This window comes from Hyla sarda, chromosome 4, assembly GCF_029499605.1.
Source record: "Hyla sarda isolate aHylSar1 chromosome 4, aHylSar1.hap1, whole genome shotgun sequence".
NCBI classification, from domain to species: Eukaryota; Metazoa; Chordata; class Amphibia; order Anura; family Hylidae; genus Hyla; species Hyla sarda.
This window is the reverse complement of record NC_079192.1, coordinates 70,162,980-70,185,716: the sequence shown is the minus strand read 5'-3', so window position 1 is coordinate 70,185,716 and position 22,737 is coordinate 70,162,980. Positions and strand designations below refer to the sequence as shown.

At 45.0% G+C, this 22,737-nt stretch overlaps 1 protein-coding gene across 1 annotated transcript in view; it reads left to right on the top strand.

The window, feature by feature from the left end:
• Positions 1-22,737, top strand: part of PROM2 (prominin 2) — a 56,678-nt gene that overhangs the window by 7,432 nt on the left and 26,509 nt on the right. Inside the window, exons 4-7 of the mRNA XM_056569790.1 lie at positions 12,112-12,311; positions 12,425-12,499; positions 16,048-16,111; positions 16,204-16,363. Of these exons, the coding sequence (XP_056425765.1) occupies positions 12,112-12,311; positions 12,425-12,499; positions 16,048-16,111; positions 16,204-16,363 (499 nt within the window). The remainder of the gene's footprint in view (positions 1-12,111; positions 12,312-12,424; positions 12,500-16,047; positions 16,112-16,203; positions 16,364-22,737) is intronic.

Below are 22,737 nucleotides of genomic sequence, written 5' to 3'. Positions count from 1 at the left end.
GTTAAAATACATTGGTAATGTAGGATGTGGGCATACGAGATGCATTACTTGCAGGTTTATGGAAAAATCTGACCAATTTACATCATATACAACTAATGTAACATATCCTATAAGAAGCTATATAAACTACAGTACTGACTACATGGTTTATTTGGCATCTTGTACACAATGCCAATTACAATATGTTGACTCTACGAGTAACCAACTTAAGGTCCGCATTAGGAGACATATCTCATACATGAAGGGTCTCAAAGTAGGGGTGTGAGCACTTACACAGCATTTTAGTGAGATCCGTGGAGGTAACACAAATTTCCTCAGTGTCCAAGGTATAGAGAAGAGCAATAGAAAACCCCGGGTGGAGACATGAGACATCAGTTAAACAGGGAAACGTTCTGGATGTTCTCCCTTAAAACGATCCACCAACAGAGATTGAATCAGAGATTGGACCTTTTCACTGTGTACTGAATTTTCTAAACTGTATTCTGCTATGTGAAATATGTATGTATATCATGCTTAATAACTATACCTGTGTAAGTATGTAATAATGCCGGACACAAATCCGGACCATGTTTTCCAGCTGTTTGTTTTAAGTTTGTCATGTGATCTGATTCCATGAGTATTTCATCATTTTGTGTCAACAATGAAACCACTCTATGACTAAGCGCACTAGTGTGTGAAACGCGTCAGAGGTTTCATTGTGATAGTTTTATCCAGTTGTATCCCTATAAAGTGCAAAAGATTTTGTACCTGAACACCTAGTGCTGGACATTTGTTTTCTACTTTGACCATATAAAAAGCTGAACCTACAACACATCTAGTTTTGATCTAAAAAAGTTTTAAATTGGGTAGGGTAAAGTGCAGCCCTGAGCATACCCAGACCACTGCCTTTTGTGGTGCCCACCTCCACCCCAACTAGTTGCCTCACCCTATACTACTACAGTGCAAGGTGCAGTTAAGTCCAAACTATAAACAAACATTGTACAGGAGTCAGGGAAGCAGGTCTGGATGCAAAGGATAGATCAAGCAAGGACCAGTACGTGAGCTGGTGCAGAAAGAACTCAAACAATACTCAAAGGTATTTAAAGGGGTGCTCTGGAGCTAGACATCTTATTCCCTATCCAAAGGATAGGGGATATGATGTCTGTTGCGGGGGGCCCCTTCAGCACCCAGCGTTCTAACTAAATGCCAGGTTCTGGCGGTAGCGCTTGTGACATCATGGCCTGATGTCACACCATGCCCCCTCTATTCATGTCTATGGGAGTGGGCGTAATGGCAGACATGCACTCTCCCATAGACATGAAGGGAGAGGGCATGGTGTGAAGTCATGAGGGAGCATGTCTGTGATGCCACGATCACGGCCTCCAGCTCCGAGCATTCTGAAAAAAAATGTTCAGAATGCTGGAGCAACAGTGTAGCCCTTTAAATCACAGACTCACTGGGTATTTATGTCCACCAAGCCCAAGCCTTCTGATTGACCCAGGCATCGTCATAGCAAAGCAAGATGCATCAGCCAAACTCAGGATAATTAATCCCTTCTGCTTGAACCAGATTCCCTTATTACAAAAAGATTATGATATGTTGCACATAAATGTGTATTTTCTCCAAACTTAACCAGCAGTGTAACTAGGTTTTGTATCTTCATATTTTTAATAGTGTTGTCTGGCCACTTACAAGTTATCCACAATCAAAGTTATCATCAATGCATAGGCCACTAGAACCACCACCGATCATGAGAATAGTGGTCCCTTGTCTCTTGGGTTAATAAAGCTTGACCACTACTCTATTCACTCTCTATGGGACAAACAACAATAGCTAAGTGCACTGCTTGGCTAAAAATCTTAAGAAGTTCCAAAAAGAGTGAATGGGAGAAGAGGCCCAGAGCACATGCTGCTACTTCATTCACCCAGGGTACAAGGGACCTCCTTTCTTTTGAATGGTGGGGTTCTCAAAAATTGGACCCCCACCTTTCAGCTATCCAGTGGACAGTTTATAACCTTTCATCTTAGGATAATCATAACCCCTTTAACAAATGTTTATAAAGCACTCAGATTCTAGGAAAATAATTTTCAAAAACATTAGTGCTAATAAAACTGAACCCTTGCCTCTCCTATTCCAATGCTTCCCAGGAACCCCACCAGTCTCTACTTCTTGCTTTATACTGTATTGATATGTGACAGCTGCAGCCAATCACCGGCCTCAATGATCATCCATACTCATTTCTTGTCTGGAGGATTGAGGATGAGTGTATGATCAATGAAGGTCCAACTACTGGGACCCGACCAATCACATGTGTCCCTCTATTTAAATGGAGCAGCAGTCAGCACACTGCCACTTTATTTTACTCTATAGGCCATACACAGTACTGTATTAGGAAATCTTCATCCTGCCCATAGTCTCTTGTGGTCAATATTTTCAAGGATTTCCATTTTTCGAAAATGTCCTGAAGTTCTTTCTTCTGGGGTATTTTTCTTGACTTGGTTGTCCCAATAATCAGAGACTCTGTGCAAAACTGGTTCCAGTATCTGCCTGCTTATTCTTAAAACTGATACTTGGGTCAACATTGTAATATTAATGACCTTTTATCAAGTATCATTATAATGTTTTGCCAAGATTTATAGAGACAGAGAAAGCCAAACCCAAAATATTGCAAAACAGCATTTTGCTGTAGCACGTGCTTTGCCACAAGGTACAGTGGGGCAATAAAAGTATTTAGTCAACCACCAATTGTGCAAGTTTTCCCACTTAAAAAGAAAATGAGAGAGGCCTGTAATTTTCATCATAGGTATACCTCAACTATGAGAGACATGAGAAAAAAAATCCATAAAATCACATTGTCTGATTTTTTAAGAATTTATTTGCAAATTATGGTGGAAAATAAGTATTTGGTCAATAACAAAAGTTCATCTCAATACTTTGTTCTACACCCTTTGTTGGCAATGACAGAGGTCAAACGTTTCCTATAAGTCTTCCAAAGGTTTTCACACACTGTTGCTGGTATTTTGGCCCATTCCTCCATGCAGATCTAGTCTAGAGCAGTGATGTTTTGGGGCTGTCACTGGCAGTGGCGTTGCTAGGGTTGGTGTCACCCGGTGCGGTAGAAAATGGTGTCACCCCCATACCTCCCCCCTCCCCCCAGTAAGTTTTTAGCCTGTTGTGACAGACACCACTGTTGTAGCGCATTGTGAGAAATTCCAGTATAATAATCAGATATACCAGTTGCCACAGAATGGGAAAGTGTTAAAGAAGTTTTCACCATTTAAATATACAGCTCCCAGAATTACTTAAAGGGGTACTCCACTGGAAAACATTTACTTTTATATCACCTGGTGCCAGAAAGTTAAACAGATTTTTAAATTACTTCTATTTAAAATCTTTATACTTACAGTACTTATAAGCTGGTGTATGCTCCACAGGAAGTTGCTGTCACGATGCCGGCTGGCAGGAGGTGGATCCTCTGTGCCAGAGAGGGATTGGCGTGGACCGTGCTAGTGGACCGGTTCTAAGTCACTACTGGTATTCACCAGAGCCCGCCGCAAAGCGGGATGGTCTTGCTGCGGCGGTAGTGACCAGGTCGTATCCACTAGCAACGGCTCAACCTCTCTGACTGCTGAAGATAGGCGCGGTACAAGGGAGTAGACAGAAGCAAGGTCGGACGTAGCAGAAGGTCGGGGCAGGCAGCAAGGATCGTAGTCAGGGGCAACGGCAGGAGGTCTGGAACACAGGCTAGGAACATACAAGGGAACGCTTTCACTGGCACAATGGCAGGGAGTGCAGGGGAAGTGAGGTATACATAGGGAGTGCACAGGTGAACACACTGATTAGAACCACTGCGCCAATCAGCGGCGCAGTGGCCCTTTAAATCGCAGAGACCCGGCGCGCGCGCGCCCTAGGGAGCGGGGCCGCGCGCGCCGGGACAGGACCGACGGAGAGCGAGTCAGGTACGGGAGCCGGGGTGCGCATCGCGAGCGGGCGCCACCCGCATCGCGAATCGTATCCCGGCTGGAGGCGGAATCGCAGCGCACCCGGTCAGTGGATCTGACCGGGGCGCTGCGGGAGCGAGAATGTAGCGAGCGCTCCGGGGAGGAGCGGGGACCCGGAGCGCTCGGCGTAACAGTACCCCCCCCCCCTTGGGTCACCCCCTCTTCTTGGAGCCTGAGAACCTGAGGACCAGATTTTTATCTAGGATATTGTCCTCAGGTTCCCAGGATCTCTCTTCAGGACCACAGCCCTCCCAGTCAACCAAAAAGAAGGTTTTTCCTCTGACCTTTTTGGAGGCCAGTATCTCCTTTACGGGAAAGATGTCTGAAGAACCGGAGACAGGAGTGGGAGAGATAAGTTTAGGAGAGAAACGGTTGATGATGAGTGGTTTAAGAAGAGAAACGTGAAAGGCATTAGGAATACGAAGAGAAGGAGGGAGAAGAAGTTTATAAGAGACAGGATTAATCTGGCACAAAATTTTGAAAGGACCAAGATAGCGTGGTCCCAATTTGTAGCTGGGAACACGGAAGCGGACATATTTAGCGGAGAGCCATACCTTGTCTCCGGGAGAAAAAATGGGGGGAGCTCTTCTTTTCTTATCAGCAAACTTCTTCATGCGTGATGAAGCCTGTAAGAGAGAATTTTGCCCCCCAGTCATCCTGGCGGGAGGAAACAAAATGCCGTAAATAATCACCCAGGACCTGGTTAATTCTTTCTACTTGCCCATTGGATTGAGGATGATAAGCAGAAGAAAAGTTTAATTTAATCTTGAGTTGTTTACAGGGAGCCCTCCAGAATTTAGACACGAATTGGACGCCTCTATCCGAGACGATCTGCGTGGGCAACCCGTGAAGACGAAAAATGTGTACAAAAAATTTTTTGCCAACTGAGGCGCAGAAGGAAGACCAGGAAGAGGGATGAAATGTGCCATCTTGGAGAATCGATCAACGACCACCCAAACAACAATGTTGCCACGGGATGAGGGTAAGTCTGTAATAAAGTCCATATCAATCAGAGACCAAGGCTGTTCGGGAACAGGCAGAGGATGAAGAAGACCAGCGGGCTTCTGGCGAGGAGTCTTATCCCGGGCACAGATAAGTGCAGGCTCGCACAAAATCCACAACATCCGTCTCCAGAGTCGTCCACCAATAGAAACGAGAGATGAGTTGTACGGATTTCTTGATGCCCGCATGACCTGCGAGATGGGAGGAGTGACCCCATTTGAGGATTCCGAGGCGTTGACGTGGAGAGACGAAGGTCTTCCCTGGAGGAGTTTGCCTGATGGAGGCTGGAGAAGTGGAGATCAGGCAGTCAGGAGGAATGATGTGTTGCGGAGAGAGCTCTACTTCCGAGGCATCCGAGGAACGAGAGAGAGCATCGGCCCTAATGTTCTTATCGGCAGGCCGAAAGTGAATTTCAAAATTAAATCGGGCAAAGAACAGAGACCACCTGGCCTGGCGAGGATTCAGCCGTTGGGCAGACTGGAGATAGGAGAGGTTCTTGTGATCGGTGTAAATAATAACTGGAAATCTTGATCCCTCCAGCAGATGCCTCCATTCCTTAAGTGCTAATTTAATGGCTAGTAGCTCTCGATCCCCGATGGAGTAGTTCCTCTCCGCCGGAGAGAAGGTCTTAGAAAAAAAAACCACAAGTAACAGCATGCCCGGAAGAATTTTTTTGTAGAAGGACCGCTCCAGCTCCTACTGAGGAGGCATCAACCTCCAATAGGAAGGGTTTAGATGGGTCAGGTCTGGAGAGCACGGGAGCTGAAGAAAAGGCAGACTTGAGCTGTTTAAAGGCGTCTTCCGCTTGAGGAGGCCATGACTTAGGATTGGCATTCTTTTTGGTTAAAGCCACGATAGGAGCCACAATGGTAGAAAAATGTGGAATAAATTGTCTGTAATAATTGGCGAACCCCAAAAAACGTTGGATAGCACGGAGTCCGGAGGGGCGTGGCCAATCTAAGACGGCAGAGAGTTTGTCTGGATCCATTTGTAGTCTCTGGCCAGAGACCAAGTATCCTAGGAAAGGAAGAGATTGACATTCAAACAGACATTTCTCCATTTTGGCATAAAGTTGATTGTCACGAAGTCTCTGAAGAACCATGCGGACATGCTGGCGGTGTTCTTCTAGGTTGGCAGAAAAAATCAGGATATCGTCCAGATACACAACAACACAGGAATATAAGAGATCACGAAAAATGTCATTAACAAAGTCTTGGAAGACGGCAGGGGCGTTGCACAGGCCAAAGGGCATGACCAGATACTCAAAGTGTCCATCTCTAGTGTTAAATGCCGTTTTCCATTCATCCCCCTCTCTGATGCGGATGAGATTATAAGCACCTCTTAAGTCCAGTTTGGTAAAGATGTGGGCACCTTGGAGGCGATCAAAGAGTTCAGAGATGAGAGGTAGAGGGTAGCGGTTCTTTACCGTGATTTTATTAAGACCGCGGTAGTCAATGCAAGGACGTAGGGAGCCATCTTTTTTGGACACAAAGAAAAATCCGGCTCCGGCAGGAGAGGAGGATTTGCGGATAAAGCCCTTTTTTAAATTTTCCTGGATGTACTCAGACATAGCAAGAGTCTCTGGGGCAGAGAGAGGATAAATTCTGCCCCGGGGTGGAGTAGTGCCCGGGAGGAGGTCAATAGGACAGTCATAAGGCCTGTGAGGAGGTAGAGTCTCAGCTTGTTTTTTTGCAAAAAACATCCGCAAAGTCCATATAGGCCTTAGGGAGACCGGTTACAGGGGGAACCACAGGGTCACGGCAAGGAGTACTGGTAACCGGTTTAAGGCAGTCCTTGAAACAAGAGGGACCCCAACTCTTGATCTCCCCTGTGGACCAATCCAGGGTTGGGGAATGGTGTTGAAGCCAGGGTAGTCCAAGGAGAATTTCGGAAGTGCAATTGGAGAGGACCAAAAACTCAATTTTTTCGTGGTGAGGTCCGATGCACATTAGGAGGGGTTCCGTGCGGTAACGCACGGCACAGTCCAATCTTTCATTGTTAACGCAATTGATGTAGAGAGGTCTGGCGAGACTGGTCACTGGGATGTTGAACCTGTTGATGAGAGAGGCCAAAATAAAGTTTCCTGCAGATCCGGAGTCCAAGAAGGCCTTAGTGGAGAAGGAGAAGGTAGAGGCAGATATCCGCACAGGCACAGTAAGACGTGGAGAAGCAGAGTTGACATCAAGGACTGTTTCACCTTTGTGCGGAGTCAGCGTACGTCTTTCCAGGCGGGGAGGACGGATAGGACAATCCTTCAGGAAGTGTTCGGTACCGGCACAGTACAGGCAGAGATTCTCCATGCGGCGTCGTGTCCTCTCTTGAGGTGTCAGGCGAGACCGGTCAACTTGCATAGCCTCCACGGCGGGAGGCACAGGAACGGATTGCAGAGGACCAGAGGAGAGAGGAGCCGGGGAGAAAAAACGCCTCGTGCGAACAAAGTCCATATCCTGGCGGAGCTCCTGACGCCTTTCGGAAAAACGCATGTCAATGCGAGTGGCTAGATGAATGAGTTCATGTAGGTTAGCAGGAATTTCTCGTGCGGCCAGAACATCTTTAATGTTGCTGGATAGGCCTTTTTTAAAGGTCGCGCAGAGGGCCTCATTATTCCAGGAAAGTTCTGAAGCAAGAGTACGGAATTGCACGGCGTACTCGCCAACGGAAGAATTACCCTGGACCAGGTTCAGCAGGGCAGTCTCAGCAGAAGAGGCTCGGGCAGGTTCCTCAAAGACACTTCGAATTTCCGAGAAGAAGGAGTGTACAGAGGCAGTGACGGGGTCATTGCGGTCCCAGAGCGGTGTGGCCCATGACAGAGCTTTTCCAGACAGAAGGCTGACTACGAAAGCCACCTTAGACCTTTCAGTAGGAAACTGGTCCGACATCATCTCCAAGTGCAGGGAACATTGTGAAAGAAAGCCACGGCAAAACTTAGAGTCCCCATCAAATTTATCCGGCAAGGATAGTCGTAGGCCTGAGGCGGCCACTCGCTGCGGAGGAGGTGCAGGAGCTGGCGGAGGAGATGATTGCTGAAGCTGTGGTAGTAGCTGCTGTAGCATCACGGTCAGTTGAGACAGCTGGTGGCCTTGTTGCGCTATCTGTTGTGACTGCTGGGCGACCACCGTGGTGAGGTCGGCGACAACTGGCAGAGGAACTTCAGCGGGATCCATGGCCGGATCTACTGTCACGATGCCGGCTGGCAGGAGGTGGATCCTCTGTGCCAGAGAGGGATTGGCGTGGACCGTGCTAGTGGACCGGTTCTAAGTCACTACTGGTATTCACCAGAGCCCGCCGCAAAGCGGGATGGTCTTGCTGCGGCGGTAGTGACCAGGTCGTATCCACTAGCAACGGCTCAACCTCTCTGACTGCTGAAGATAGGCGCGGTACAAGGGAGTAGACAGAAGCAAGGTCGGACGTAGCAGAAGGTCGGGGCAGGCAGCAAGGATCGTAGTCAGGGGCAACGGCAGGAGGTCTGGAACACAGGCTAGGAACACACAAGGGAACGCTTTCACTGGCACAATGGCAACAAGATCCGGCGAGGGAGTGCAGGGGAAGTGAGGTATACATAGGGAGTGCACAGGTGAACACACTGATTAGAACCACTGCACCAATCAGCGGCGCAGTGGCCCTTTAAATCGCAGAGACCCGGCGCGCGCGCGCCCTAGGGAGCGGGGCCGCGCGCGCCGGGACAGGACCGACGGAGAGCGAGTCAGGTACGGGAGCCGGGGTGCGCATCGCGAGCGGGCGCCACCCGCATCGCGAATCGTATCCCGGCTGGAGGCAGAATCGCAGCGCACCCGGTCAGTGGATCTGACCGGGGCGCTGCGGGAGTGAGAGTGTAGCTCGGCGTAACAGTTGCGTAGTTCTTTCCAATCTGACCACAGTGCTATTTGCTGACACCTCTGTCCATGTCCGGAACTGTCCAGAGCAGGATAGGTTTGCTATGGGGATTTGCTCCTACTATGGACAGTTCTTGACATGGACAGAGGTGTCAGCGCAGAGCACTGTGGTCAGACAGAAAAGAAATTAAAAAAGAAAATAACTTCCTGTGAATCGCTTATACAGCAGCTAATAAGTACTGGAAGGATTAAGATTTTTAAATAGAAGTAATTTACAAATCTGTTTAACTTTGTAGCACCAGTTGATTAAAAAAAATGTTTTCCAGTAGAGTACCCCTTTATGCAGTGGTGAGGTTATGCTGGGAGTTGTAGTTTCACTGACCATAACTGTAGAACTGACAAGCGACTACAGCTCTGATAGGACATAGAGAGGAGAATGTACAATGATATCAGTGACTACAGGTGACGTCTTCTCTATAGTGAGGAGAATACAGAATGATATCAGTGACTACAGGTGACGTCTTCTCTATAGTGAGGAGAATACACAATGATATCAGTGACTACAGGTGACGTCTTCTCTATAGTGAGGAGAATACACAATGATATCAGTGATTACAGGTGACGTCTTCTCTATAGTGAGGAGAATACACAATGATATCAGTGATTACAGGTGACGTCTTCTCTATAGTCTTCCCTTATCTAATTCAGATAATACATACCGCCTGGTCCAGCTAAAACTTCTGTCTGTAGAATGTGACGCCCAGATGTCTCCTCACTATGTCAGCGCATTCTCATCCTCTATATGAAAACAATTATTATTATAAACCTGCCAGACACTGTATCCTCTAAATATAATACTACTATACACTATACTCTTTGATTATAAACCTTCCATACACCATACCCACTGAATATAATAATACCACACACTGTACATTCTGAATATAATACCATCACATACTGTACCCTCTGAATATAATACTACCATATACTGTACCCTCTGAATATAAATCTGCCACATACTGTACCCCTGAATATAATACTATCACATACTGTACCCCTGAATATAATACTATCACATACTGTACCCTCTGAATATAATACCAACACATACTGTACACTCTGAATATATTACTACCACCCACTGCGCCCTCTGAATATAATACTTAGAGATGAGCAAACTACAGTAAATTCAACTCATCACAAACTTATCGGCTCGGCAGTTGATGGCTTTTCCTGCATAAATTAGTTCAGCTTTCAGGTGCTCCCGTGGGCTGGAAAAGGTGGATATTGTCCTAGGAGAATCTTTCCTATGAATGTATCCACCTTTTCCAGCCCACCGGAGCACCTGAAGGCTGAACTAATTTACGCAGGATAAGTCATCAACTGCTGAGCCGACAAGTTCGTGACGAATCGTATTTACTGTAAGTTCGCTCATCTCTAATAATACTACCACAAACTGCGCCCTCTGAATATAATACTACCACCCACTGTGCCCTCTGAATATAACACTACCACAAACTGCGCCCTCTGAATATAACGTTGCCATACAGTGCACCCTCTGAATATAATACCACAACCGCAGTAACACCCCTCAACATCCGTTAGCTGGTGCTATTACCACGGGAGGGGGGTATTGGTGGTGTTGCTAGTGGATGATCGGGGTGCTACTACTGGGGGGGGGGTGTTGCTGAAGGATGTTGAGGGTGCTACTGGCCATCCCCCCTGGCAGTATCACCCCCATCATCCATCGGCAGGATCATCCTCCTGGCAGGAGCACCGCCATCATCCACCATCAGGATCTGCTGATGGAGGTGCTGCTGGGGGGGAGGGTAGTTGCTGGCGGATGATGAGGGTGCTACTGCCAGGGGGGGGGAGCATTAGGTAGGCAGCAGTTCCCCCACATTAGGTAGGTAGCAGTTTCCCCACATTAGGTAGCATCTTTTCCCCACATTAGGTAGCATCTTTTCCCCACATTAGGCAGCATAGATTCCCCACATTTGGTATCAGTTTCCCCACATTAGGTAGGTACCAGTTACCCCACATTAGGTAGCAATTTCCCCATATTAGGTAGCACAGATTCCCCACATTAGGTAGCAGTTTCCCCACATTCGGTAGCACAGATTCCCCACATTAGCTAGCATAGACTCCCCACATTAGGTAGCATAGACTCCGCACATTAGGTATCATAGACTCCGCACATTAGGTAGCATAGACTCCGCACATTAGGTAGCATAGACTCCCCACATTAGGTAGCATAGACTCCCCACATTAGGCCGCAGGTTCCCTTGCAGGTTCCCCACAATGCGTCAAAGTCTCCCCACACACACACACACACACACATGCACACACACACAAAAAAAAAACACATACTACACAGAGAGACACACACACAAACACACACAGTCAGAGAGACACACACTCACAGACAGACACACAGAGTCACACAGTCACACACACAGAGTCACACACAGAGTCACACAGTCACACACACACAGAGTCACACACAGAGTCACACACACACACACAGAGTCACACAAACACACAGTCACACACAGAGTCACACAAATACACAGAGTCACACACACACTCAGAGAGTCACACAAACACACACAGTCACACACACACACAGAGTCACACACACAAACATAGATAGAGACAGACACACATACTCACCCATCCAGCGCAGCGATCCTTCTCACCGGGCGCAATGCGAGTGACGTAACTGACGTCCCCCTGCGCGGCCATGCGGTGTGACGTCAGGCCGGCGCAGACGTGGGAGCGGAGGCCGGGCACAGTACTGGTGAAGGTGAGGGGGGGCGTGATGACGGACGGGCCCACTGAAAGGGGGGGGGTTGCTAACGCACGGGCGCACCGCACACACAGCACAGGGGGGGTGTGCTGACGGATGGGAGGCCGGTCGGGCACATAGGGGGGTGTCAGTGTAGCTGGGGAGGGGGTGTGGGTGCTGCGGAGCGTCTTGGTGTCACCCCATTAGGTTAGGTTAGGTCGCAACGCCACTGGTCACTGGGCAACACAAACTTTCAACTCCCTCCAAAGTTTTTCTATGGGGTTGAAATCTGGAGACTGGCTAGGCCACTCCAGGACCATGAAATGCTTCTTACGAAGCCACTCCTTTGTTGTCCCACTGTACTTGACCAAGCAATATGCTAGCTTCAGCATTGGAGAATTCAGAAGAGTAGGCATGTAAGGATTCTAACAATAGTTAATACCAAATTAAAAAAGGTTAATAAGAACCAGCTGTAAAAGTCCATGTTCTCTTGTATCTCACTCAGATCTGGAAAGGGCAGCTCAGATTGTGGTGGACGTCAACATGACTCTTATGGACGTGCAGGCCAAAGAAATAGCTCTTATGGCTGAGCTCACCAGTCACAGAGATACTATATTAGCAGTGTTATCGGACCCAAGCTGTGACAACTGCAGAGATGCTGCCAGCATAATACAGAGGGTGCAGCTAGACAGGAACCAGAGCCAGGTGTGTCAATATTGTTATCCGAAAGCTTCCATCTGACTAATGGGAAAAACTATATCATTAAAAAATAGGCAGATAGATGGATGTACTTTTACTGATATTTATTTATATTTTAGGTTCCTTCTATCGGTGAATTTGTGGATAAATTAGTCAATGTGAGAAAAATCAACCTACCAGGGATTTTCGAGAAGGTGATATTTTATTTTTGTAAAGACTAAATCATTTTCCTACAATACCAGTGATATACCAGTGAATATGTCAACATTAAAGGGGTATTCCAGGAAAAAACTTTTTATATATATCAACTGGCCCCAGAAAGTTAAACAGATTTGTAAATTACTTCTATTAAAAAATCTTAATCCTTTCAGTACTTATGAGCTTCTGAAGTTAAGGTTGTTCTTTTCTGTATAAGTGCTCTCTGATGACACCTGTCTCGGGAAAAGCCCAGTTTAGAAGAGGTTTGCTATGGGGATTTGCTTCTAAACTGGGTGGTTCCCGAGACACGTGTCATCAGAGAGCACCTAGACAGAAAAGAACAACCTTAACTTTAGAAGCTCATAAGTACTGAAAGGATTAAGATTTTTTAATAGAAGTAATTTACAAATCTGTTTCACTTTCTGGAGCCAGTTGATATATATAAAAAAAGTTTTTTTCCTGGATAACCCCTTCAATAAATGGGAGGTGGCTAACATATAAGAGATAGTGTTGTGAAGGTAAAGTTGCCATTGTTTTAATTCCTCTTTGTGGTAGCCCTTTATTAAAGAAACATAAAAAAATGGACAATTTACACACAAAAAAACTCTGAAATTCTATATTAATCCTTTCCTTTAAAGGGGTATTCTAAGTTAAAATTACTTATGCCCCTCCCTATCTACAGGGGGAAGTGCTTAGTATACGGTGGTATCCTATGTATAAAAGCTGACTGCAGCAGGAGCTTCTCCCCTCTTTGTCTACATATAGACTAATAGAATGTATGTTTAGCCCCACCTCATTGGTTGGTCGCAACCCCCTCCGGTGAACATGAAATAAATCATCTTGTTTTTGGCTGGATTTCTACAAGATTGTTTCATGAACATTTTGTAGACTAGTAAACAGTTTGGACAAGGGGTACTCCGCCCCTAGACAACTTATGCCCTATCAAAAGGATAGGAAATGAGATGTCTGATCGTGGGGTACCCCCTGCGATCTCCATGCAGCACCCGGCGTTCTTAACAGTATGTTTAGAATGCTGGGTTCCCGCGGCAGGGGTTGTGGCATCACCCCACGCCATGTGACGCCATGCCCCTTTTATTCAATCCTAGCGGCGGGACCCCCGTGATCAGAGGTCTTTTCCCCTATCCTTTGTATAAGGGATTAGATGTCTAAGGGCGGATTACCCCTTTAAATTATTCATTGTTAGTGTTCCTTTTAAACTGGCCTTTACAGGGAAACACGTGTAGCAACTGTTCACTACTTGAAAACAGAAATTCTAATTTGACACAATGTAGATGAATGAGGAGGAAATAGATTCAAGGCTGGATAGTGAGTGGGTGAAAAATCATAAAAAATACAAAATAACAAAAGCATATAAACTTGTAGGCTTTACTATACCTTGAAAAAATTGCTCTCTTACCTTCTTTTACCAATGCTGATTTTACTTGGATTTTGTCTCTATTGAACTGCTGTCTCTATTGAACTGCTTTTTTTTTTTTTAACTACTTACAGCCTTATTATTTGTCCTTCTACTTCATTATTTGTTAAGTAGCATGATTTCCCATGTGTGAATGGATTAAGCTAAGCCATAATCATTGGCCGAATTGCTGACGTCTTCATCAGCTAAAAAGGGTTCATTGTTTTCTAATTTTATCAAATAAGACTATTTGTCGCCGTGGATTGCCATATTCCAGCAAGGTACCTGTCGTATGTGGATAACAGGTTTAAGAAAGTTCATACCTCATCCATGTAAAACTGTGTGAGAGAAAGGGAAAACAGGAAATAGTTAAAGGGAGCCAATCCCCAGACTTTACCCTATATAATGCTTGGCAATGTGTTATATAGGGAAAAATCTTTATCCTCACAATTCCCGGGGGACATTCCTGCCCCCAGGGATGGTAAGGATATGAACTTATAAACTAGTCCCTGATGCGACTGTAAGTAGTCCCCTGGGCGGGGAGCTACTCTCACCTACTCCAATGTCTTTGGCCGGCAGCGACGCCCCCTCGGGTTGATGGGCTGCGTCATCGATCTGCTCCGTCTGTTCAGTGAGCAGAGCGATGATGCGGCCCGTCAATCAAGCAGAGGGGGCGTCGCTGCCGGCCGAAGAACGGGACTAGGTGAGAGGAGCTCCCCGCCCAGAGGACTAGTAACAGGCGCGGCGGTGACTAGTTTATATGTTCATATCCTCACCATCCCTGGGGGCAGGAGCCTCCCCTGGGGATGGTGAGGATAAAGATTTTACCCTATATAACGCTTTGCCAAGTGTTATATAGGGTAAAATCTGATGATTGGTTCCCTTTAAAATCTCTGGGAGACTTAGCTTGCTAGGGAATTTAAAAAGGCCTATTATCGGGCCTGAATTTTTATGGGATGAAAGGAAGGTTTGAAAGTGGGGTGTTTCATCCTTTTTTTGGGCCAGTCCATATTTTTAGGTTGGCCCCAAGTCAGTACAGGGTCTGAGGCCAAATAATACTGGACTTGCCTGCACTGTTAATTTGTCCTAAAGGTATGCAGCCTCAAAAAAGAACGTTTAACTTGTGTGAGTAAGGCTGGGTTCCCATTACGTTTTCCCCCATATGGGAGCGCATACGGTAGGGGAGAGCTAAAACCTCACGCTCCTGTATGCCTTTCTATGCGCTCCCGTATGTAATTCATTTCAATGAGCCAACTGCAGTGAAATGTTCGGTCCGGTCGGCTCATTTTTGCACCGTATGCGCTTTTCCCCCCGCACCTAAAACCATGGTCGACCACGGTTTTAGGTCCGGTTGTAAAAGCGCATACGTGGCAAAAATGAGCCGACCGGACCGAACGCTTCACTGCGGTCGGCTCATTGAAATGAATTACATATGGGAGCGCATAGAAAGGTATACGGGAGCATGAGGTTTTAGCTCCCCCTGCCGTGTGCACTCCCGTATGGGGGGAAACATAATGGGTACCCTGCCTTTCACATTTTTGGTGACTGTTTTGTTAGGTGGCTAGTACTAAGCCACCTGTACAACTTGGGGGGATACTCACTCATGGGGATCACCATCTCCAGAGTCTAAATAGGTTGGTACACTAGAAATTTCAGTCCAGTGCAGCAAGGTTCATTTTAAACTAACCTCAGCCAGCTTTATTCCTTATACTACGAGGGCAAAAAAGCATCAACAACACTGTGCATATTAAAACAAAACCTGCTGTGCATATTAAAACAAAAACTGAGCTCTAACTAATAAAGGACAGCATCCCATATATATATATATATATATATATATATATATATATATATGCGTGTGTGCTAGAAGCCCGTAACTGACAAACATTTCTGGAAAACTAGTTTTATTCAGTTATCTATTAGCTGTTTATTTTATCCCTGTGGTGGCTTCTTATGATGTTGCTCCTCTACTGTTCTTCTCATTGATGTCTTATACCTAAGTGTTCAGAGTTCGTTGCTTGTGTCATTCTGTCATTCCCGTTCTTTCATCTTCCTCGCAGGCTCCGGCTGCTTTCCTCATCCCTCCCCCTCTCTGACATGTCATTAGTTCCCATTCTCTCATCCTTCCAGGCACTGCAAGCACTCAAGGATATGCCAAAACTAGTGAACACACAGACATCCAAAAGTATTAGTGGTGAGTCGTAAACCCAAAAGGCTTAAAGGGTTCTTGTGTTTTTATGTATAACTTCCTAAAATCTTCCCAATACTGTGTTTTTATAATTCCAGATGTAAAATTGGCATTAAACGAGACAGAACAAGTAATTGTATCCTATGCAGGCAAGATTCCTATTCTCAAATATATTGATCCTATAAATGAAGCAGTACTTAACTTTGAACAAAAGGCCGTATTGTACGGTGGTGAAGTAGAACGCTACGAATACTACAGGTAAATATAAATTGTACATACAAATAAGGATCAATTTTCGGTTATATACATGCAGTTTACTACGTATAAAATTACATGTTAAAAATGCCAAACTTAGTATATATTATGTGTGATACAGCTCCCAGGCAAATCAGGAGATAGCATAAGGGTGGGTGTGAGAGGCTGATAAAAACCCTCACTGCATTGCAGACTTCATCTTGGAAAGAAAGCTGAAAGCATACGGTGCACAGGAACTACTTATCCCAGAATGCCTTAATCCAATACAAAGCAAGCTGAGCAAAGCATTGTTCAATGGCTGACCTCAGCCAGTGACCTCCTGTCCCCTCCCTGCATTATGGTGTCCTGTTGGTGCACTACAGATCCTAGATGTGTCACATCAAAACAAGCCCATTAAAGCTGTCATAATACAATACAAAGCAAGCTGAGCAAAGCAGTGGGCTGACATGTATGTCAACACACATATTTTTAAATATGCATAAAAAATATGTTTATAGTGAACATGGAAAATGCATTTTAGGCCAAGTTACCTGTATTTTCTGGGTTTAACCAAACATGTAGGGGGAGATTTATCAAAACCTGTCCAGAGGAAAAGTTGCGGAGTTGCCTATAGCAACCAATCAGATTGCTTCTTTCACTTTTGAAAAGGCATCTGAAAATGAAAGAAGCAATCTTATTGGTTGTATAGGCAATTCAGCAACTTTTCCTCTGGACAGGTTTTGATAAATCTCCCCCATAGTATTTCTACTTGTGTTTAATATTATATGCATTAGAAGCATTGAGAGTTAAAGTTAAGTGGCAGTTTCTCCGACTACTTGGTGAGTGCCAAATCCCCGCAAAACATAATAAACTCCAAGGGGGAGATGTATCAAAACCTGTGCAGAGGAAAAGTTGTCCATAGCAACCAATCAGATTGCTTCTTTAATTTTGCAGAGGCCTTGTTAAAAATGAAATAAGCAATCTGATTGGTTGCTTTCGGCAACTGGGCAACTTTTCCACTCCACAGGTTTTGATGAATCTCCCTCAAATCTTTTTCAAGAAAAAAAGTCTCTTAAAAGAATGGTTGGCAAAAGGAAGAGGTAGAGAAAATAGTACCACTGCCATGTCCTTTGCCAGTTAACATGTTGGTGGCAGTAACAGCTATGTGGGCACCACCCATTTGCCCACTATAGGTAGCAGCAGCCATGTGCCTCTTAACAGTAGTAGCAGCAGCATTAGCAAGAAAAAGTTCTCTCTGTCATCCAGGTCCTCCAACAGTGCAAAACAGCGACAGACTACTTAATGCAGCAGACAGACAGTTTTTTGAACCAGTGGGACTTTCAGTTTAGGCATTGACAGCTAATCAGAGACACCTGTGGCGTGCTAAGGCCCTTCGAAGAGGCTACAAGATTTGTCAGGAAGGACAACAGCAGAATTAGTGCTGGTATGCCGCTGGTATTCTGGAACAAATGCTCACAGTGGTGATTGAGCAAAGAGTAATAGAGGAAGGTTCACATCTGGCTGGCGGCAATTTTAGGTTCTTCTTGAGGAGGAGTTAGATGAGGAAGTGGGACTTGAGGAGGATTTGGAGATGGAATCAGTCAAAAGAATAGGGGACGAGGAACCTACAAAAGCTACAAAAGGTGACAGTGATTATGACGATGTAGATCATGATGACTGACTTTGGCAGTATGGGTCTTGGAAAAGCTGACAAGGATGGCTAGTTGTATGGTTTTTTGCTTGCGCAATGACAGGCATTTTGCTTGCTTAAAGAGTACCTGTCATCAAACTAAACTTTTAATATATTGTTCCTTATGTAATTATAAGACACTTTGCTATTTACTTGCTGTTAAAATTCTCAACCTTTATATGTTTTTAATGTGATTGAAAAAACAGCCACTAGGTGGCTCTGTTCTGTTCCCTGCGCAAGTCAAACAGTTAGTTTGGTCTCCTCTCAGCCTGGCAGGAGACCAAACTCAGGAAGTGCATGCGGGGCATTGGGAGGCACAGCTCTCGCAGGCTTAAGTGACATTGCGCCTGCTGGAGAACGCCCACTTTCTCCTGCTGGGAGCTCACACAATGTGAGCAAGGGGAAAGGTATAATACAGAGCTTTTAAAGCTCTGAAAAAATGTTTAAGGGCAAGAGGGGTATAAGGAGTCCACGCATGCTGGGAGTTGTAGTTCGGCAACATCTGGCACTTCAGATGACATTGCCATAGCACTATGCACATTAATAGGGGCAATAGCCTGTTGGAGCTATATAGTAACATACTCTTGTAAAAATGGTAAATTTGGGAGGAAAAAACAGCATTTTAGTGAGAAAAAGAAATTAATTTACACATCCTAATTTACCAAAAAATCATCAAACACCTGTGGGGTGTTAAGGCTCACTGTACCCCTTGTTACGTGCCTTGAGGGGTGTAGTTTCCAAAATAGTATGCCATGTGTTTTTTTTTTTTGCTGTTCTGGCACCATAGGGGCTTCCTAAATGTGACATGCCCCCCAAAAAACCATTTCAGCAAAATTTGCTTTCAAAAAGCCAGATGTGGCTCCTTCTCTCTTCTGAGCATTGGAGTGCATTCACAGAGCACTTTACGTCCATACATAGGCTATTTCCATACTCAGAAGAAATGGGGTTACAACTTTTGGGGGGCATGTTCTCCTATTACCTCACAAAATGCATTTTTATGAAAAAAAAACTCATTTACACATCCGACTTTACCGTAAAGTCGTCAAACACCTGTGGGGTGTTAAGGCTTACTGTATACCGTGTTATGTTCCTTGAGGGGCTTCGTTTCTAAAATAGTTTGCCATGTGTTTTTTTTTTTCCGGTTCTGGCACCATAGGGGCTTCCTAAATGTGACATGCCCCCAAAACCATTTCAGCAAAATTGACTCTCCAAAATCACATTGTCGCTCCTTCGCTTCTGAGCCCTCTAATGCACCCACGGAGCACTTTACATTCACATATGAGGTATTTCCTTACTCGAGAGAAATTGGGTTACACATTTTGGGGACCTTTTCTCCTTTTACCCCTTGTAAAAATTCAAAAACTGGGTCTACAAGAACAAGTTAGTATAAAAAATGGAGATTTAGAATTTTCTCCTTCACTTTGCTGCTATTCCTGGGAAACACCTAAAGGGTTAACAAACTTTCTGAATGTCATTTTGTATACTTTGAGGGTTGCAGTTTTTATAATTGTGTTATTTATGGGGTATTTCTAATATTAAGGCCCCTCAAATCCACTTCAAACCTTATCTGGTCACTGCAAAATTCCGATTTTGAAAATTTTGTGAAAAATTGGAAAATTGCTGCTGAACTTTGAAGCCCTCTGATGTCTTCCAAAAGTAAAAACATGTCAACTTTATGATGCAAACATAAAGTAGACATATTGTATATGTTAATCAATATATAATGTATTTGGAATATCTATTTTCCTTACAAGCAAAGAGCTTCAAAGTTAGACAAATGCTAAATTTTAAACATTTTCATGACGTTTTGGAATTTTTCACCAAGAAATGATGCAAGTATTGGCGAAAATGTACCACTATAATAAAGTAGAATATGTCATGAAAAAACTATCTCAGAATCAAATTCATAAGTAAAAGCATCTCAGAGTTATTAATGCTTAAAGTGACAGTGGCCAGATGTGCAAAAAATGCTCTGGTCCTTAAGGTGTATACCGGGCATCACGCCCCCTACCATAGACATGAATGGAGGGGGCGTGACGTCACGTCCCCAGTCCCGGAATCCCGGAGGTTTCCAAAACTGGAGACTCAGCACCCGCATAGAATGCGGGTGCTGCAGGGAGATCGCGGGGGGTCTCAGCAGCGGGCTCCCTGCGATCAGACATCTTATTCCCTATCCAAAGGATGTTTTTGCCCAGAATACCCCTTTAAGGTGAAAATGGGCTTGGTCCTTAAGGGGTTAAGGAAAAAAAAGTGAGAACTGGATAAGACACACTTATAGACTCTCTGTATAAAGCCAGAATGGGGAATAATGTTTTCACCCTCTCAGGGTGCGTTCACACACTATTACTAGCAGCGGGTTTCACGCTGTGGGAAACCTGCTGTGAGTTCCACTACCATTGATTTGAATGGGTCCACAGTCAGTCCATAATAGTGTCAGATTTGCGGACTGTCCGCTGACCCATTTAAATCAATGGTAGCGTAACTCACAGCGGGTTTCCTGCAGCGGGAAACTCGCTGCTAGCTACTAGCATGTGAATGCACCCTAAGAAGGAGAGGGAGAAGCTACGCAGCCAGTTTGCCATAGCTTTCCAGCAGCAAACACCTGCCGAACAGGAGTCCAGTCTCTGCTCCCTGCTGAGTCACTGCATCTTTACCTTGGAGTACAAGATGACAAAATGTTTACATCCAGTATTCCATGAATCGTCACCAAAGGGCTGTACATCACCACCTGAACAACCAGGTTGCTGCATACATAAGCTGTGCCCTTTCTCTGACAGACAATATGAGCCCACACCCCTATGTACTTCTGGGTCACCAAATTAAACCATTGGCCAAACTTTGCCCAGTTTGCCATGGGTGTTCTGTTTTGTCCTCCCTTCATTGTAGAATCAGAGATAATGTTCAATGTGGAAGGCGTCCTCCTCACCCCTAAGCAAACAAGATTGTCAGCCAGCAACGTGGAAAAACGCACATTTCTTAAAATGAATCAGGCATGGCTCAATGAGGATTTTGAAACTCCTCCCAGATTATATAGTATAATATATATATATATATATATATATATATATATATATATATAGTGTTACCACCACCCCATATGTCCATAGGTCCCAACTCCGACCAATCAACCACTGCCTGCAGTCCACTTGCTACTGCAACTCCAACCAGTCCACCACTGCCTGCAGTCTGCGGGCTACTACAACTCCCTCCAGTCCACCGCTGCCTGCAGTCTGCTGGCTACTACAATTCCCTCCAGTCCCCCACTGTCTGCTGTCCGCTTGATACTATAACTCCCACCAGTCCACTATTGCCTGCTGCCTGTTTGCTACTACAACTCCCACCAGTCCCCCACTGCCTGTTGTCCACTGGCTACTATAGTTCCCACAAGTCTACCACTTCCTGCAGTCCCCTGGCTATTGCAACTCCCACCATTCCACCACTGTCTGTCTGCTATCCACTGGCTACTACAACTTCTACCAGTCCACCACTGCTAAATGCTGGCAACTACAACTATCCCCAGTCCCCCACTACTTGCTGTAATGTCTGCTGGCTACTACAACCAGTCCACCACCCTTGTTGCTGCTGCTTCTACTATCCAGGCCTACACGTACACAACCCATGATCCCCAATAAAGGGATAATTTTTCTGGCTTTTCATACAAAAGGTAATTCATCACCAATCCTGTTGCAAATACTCCTAATTTTTGGAACGCTTAAAAAAAAAGCCACTGCGTCTTCCAATACCTCTGTGTATTTTAACTCTGGCAGGCATCTGCCAACAGCTGTTAAAATGTTTTGAGGCTTATTTCATTGCCAGTTGGCAGAGAACCTATTCGCCACAAACCAAACTTTAAAGTGTACCTGTCAGATCCCACAAAAAAGAATATGTTGCTCAGTACCTAATCCTTACTATGTACATGTAACTTCTATCATCTATATTTATTATAAAAAATACCTCTTTTCATTACTTCACAGCGTTAGAAATCCTCTCAGGGGAAGGGGGTGTGTCCCTACCTTGTGGTGGTGGGAGGGGATTGGTGTGTCTGCTCATGCAGCCTTGTCCATGGGTCATCTTTTGTCCATGACTCATGGACAAGCTGATGCTGCTGCAGGACTTGTTAGTGTCCCAGTACGTCTGGGGACCCCTAGTGGTGGGATTTTAAGAAGCCGTTTCTTTTTATTAAATATTCAAAAAAATGTAAACAACCATATTACATGTCATCATATTTAATCAGTAAAAACATATAAAAAGTTTTTGGATCTGACAGTGCCCATTAATAAAAAAAAATATCACCAAGCCCGCTGAGCCAAACATTTGAAAAGTTTGCTCAACTCTAACCATGATGTGTGGGCGAAAACATGATGTGAATGCTTCGTTTCTCGCATCCCCTTGTCAATTTATTGCATAAAGCAAATGTGAAATATATAGATGACCTCCTCCTGATACGCCAGGGGCTGGGGGACAATCTTACCCAATTCGCCACTTTCTGTGATGACAATGACATGAATCTTCGGTTCACCACTCATGCAGAAAACTGTCAAATTGATTTCTTGGATGTCACCCTAATAGGGGACTGCTCCACAAAAAATATAGTCACTAAACTATATCGAAAGGAGACATCTGGGAACAGCATCCTCCATGCTCTCAGTGGTCACCCCACACATACAATTAAGAACTTACCAATTGGGGAATACATTAGAGCACGTAG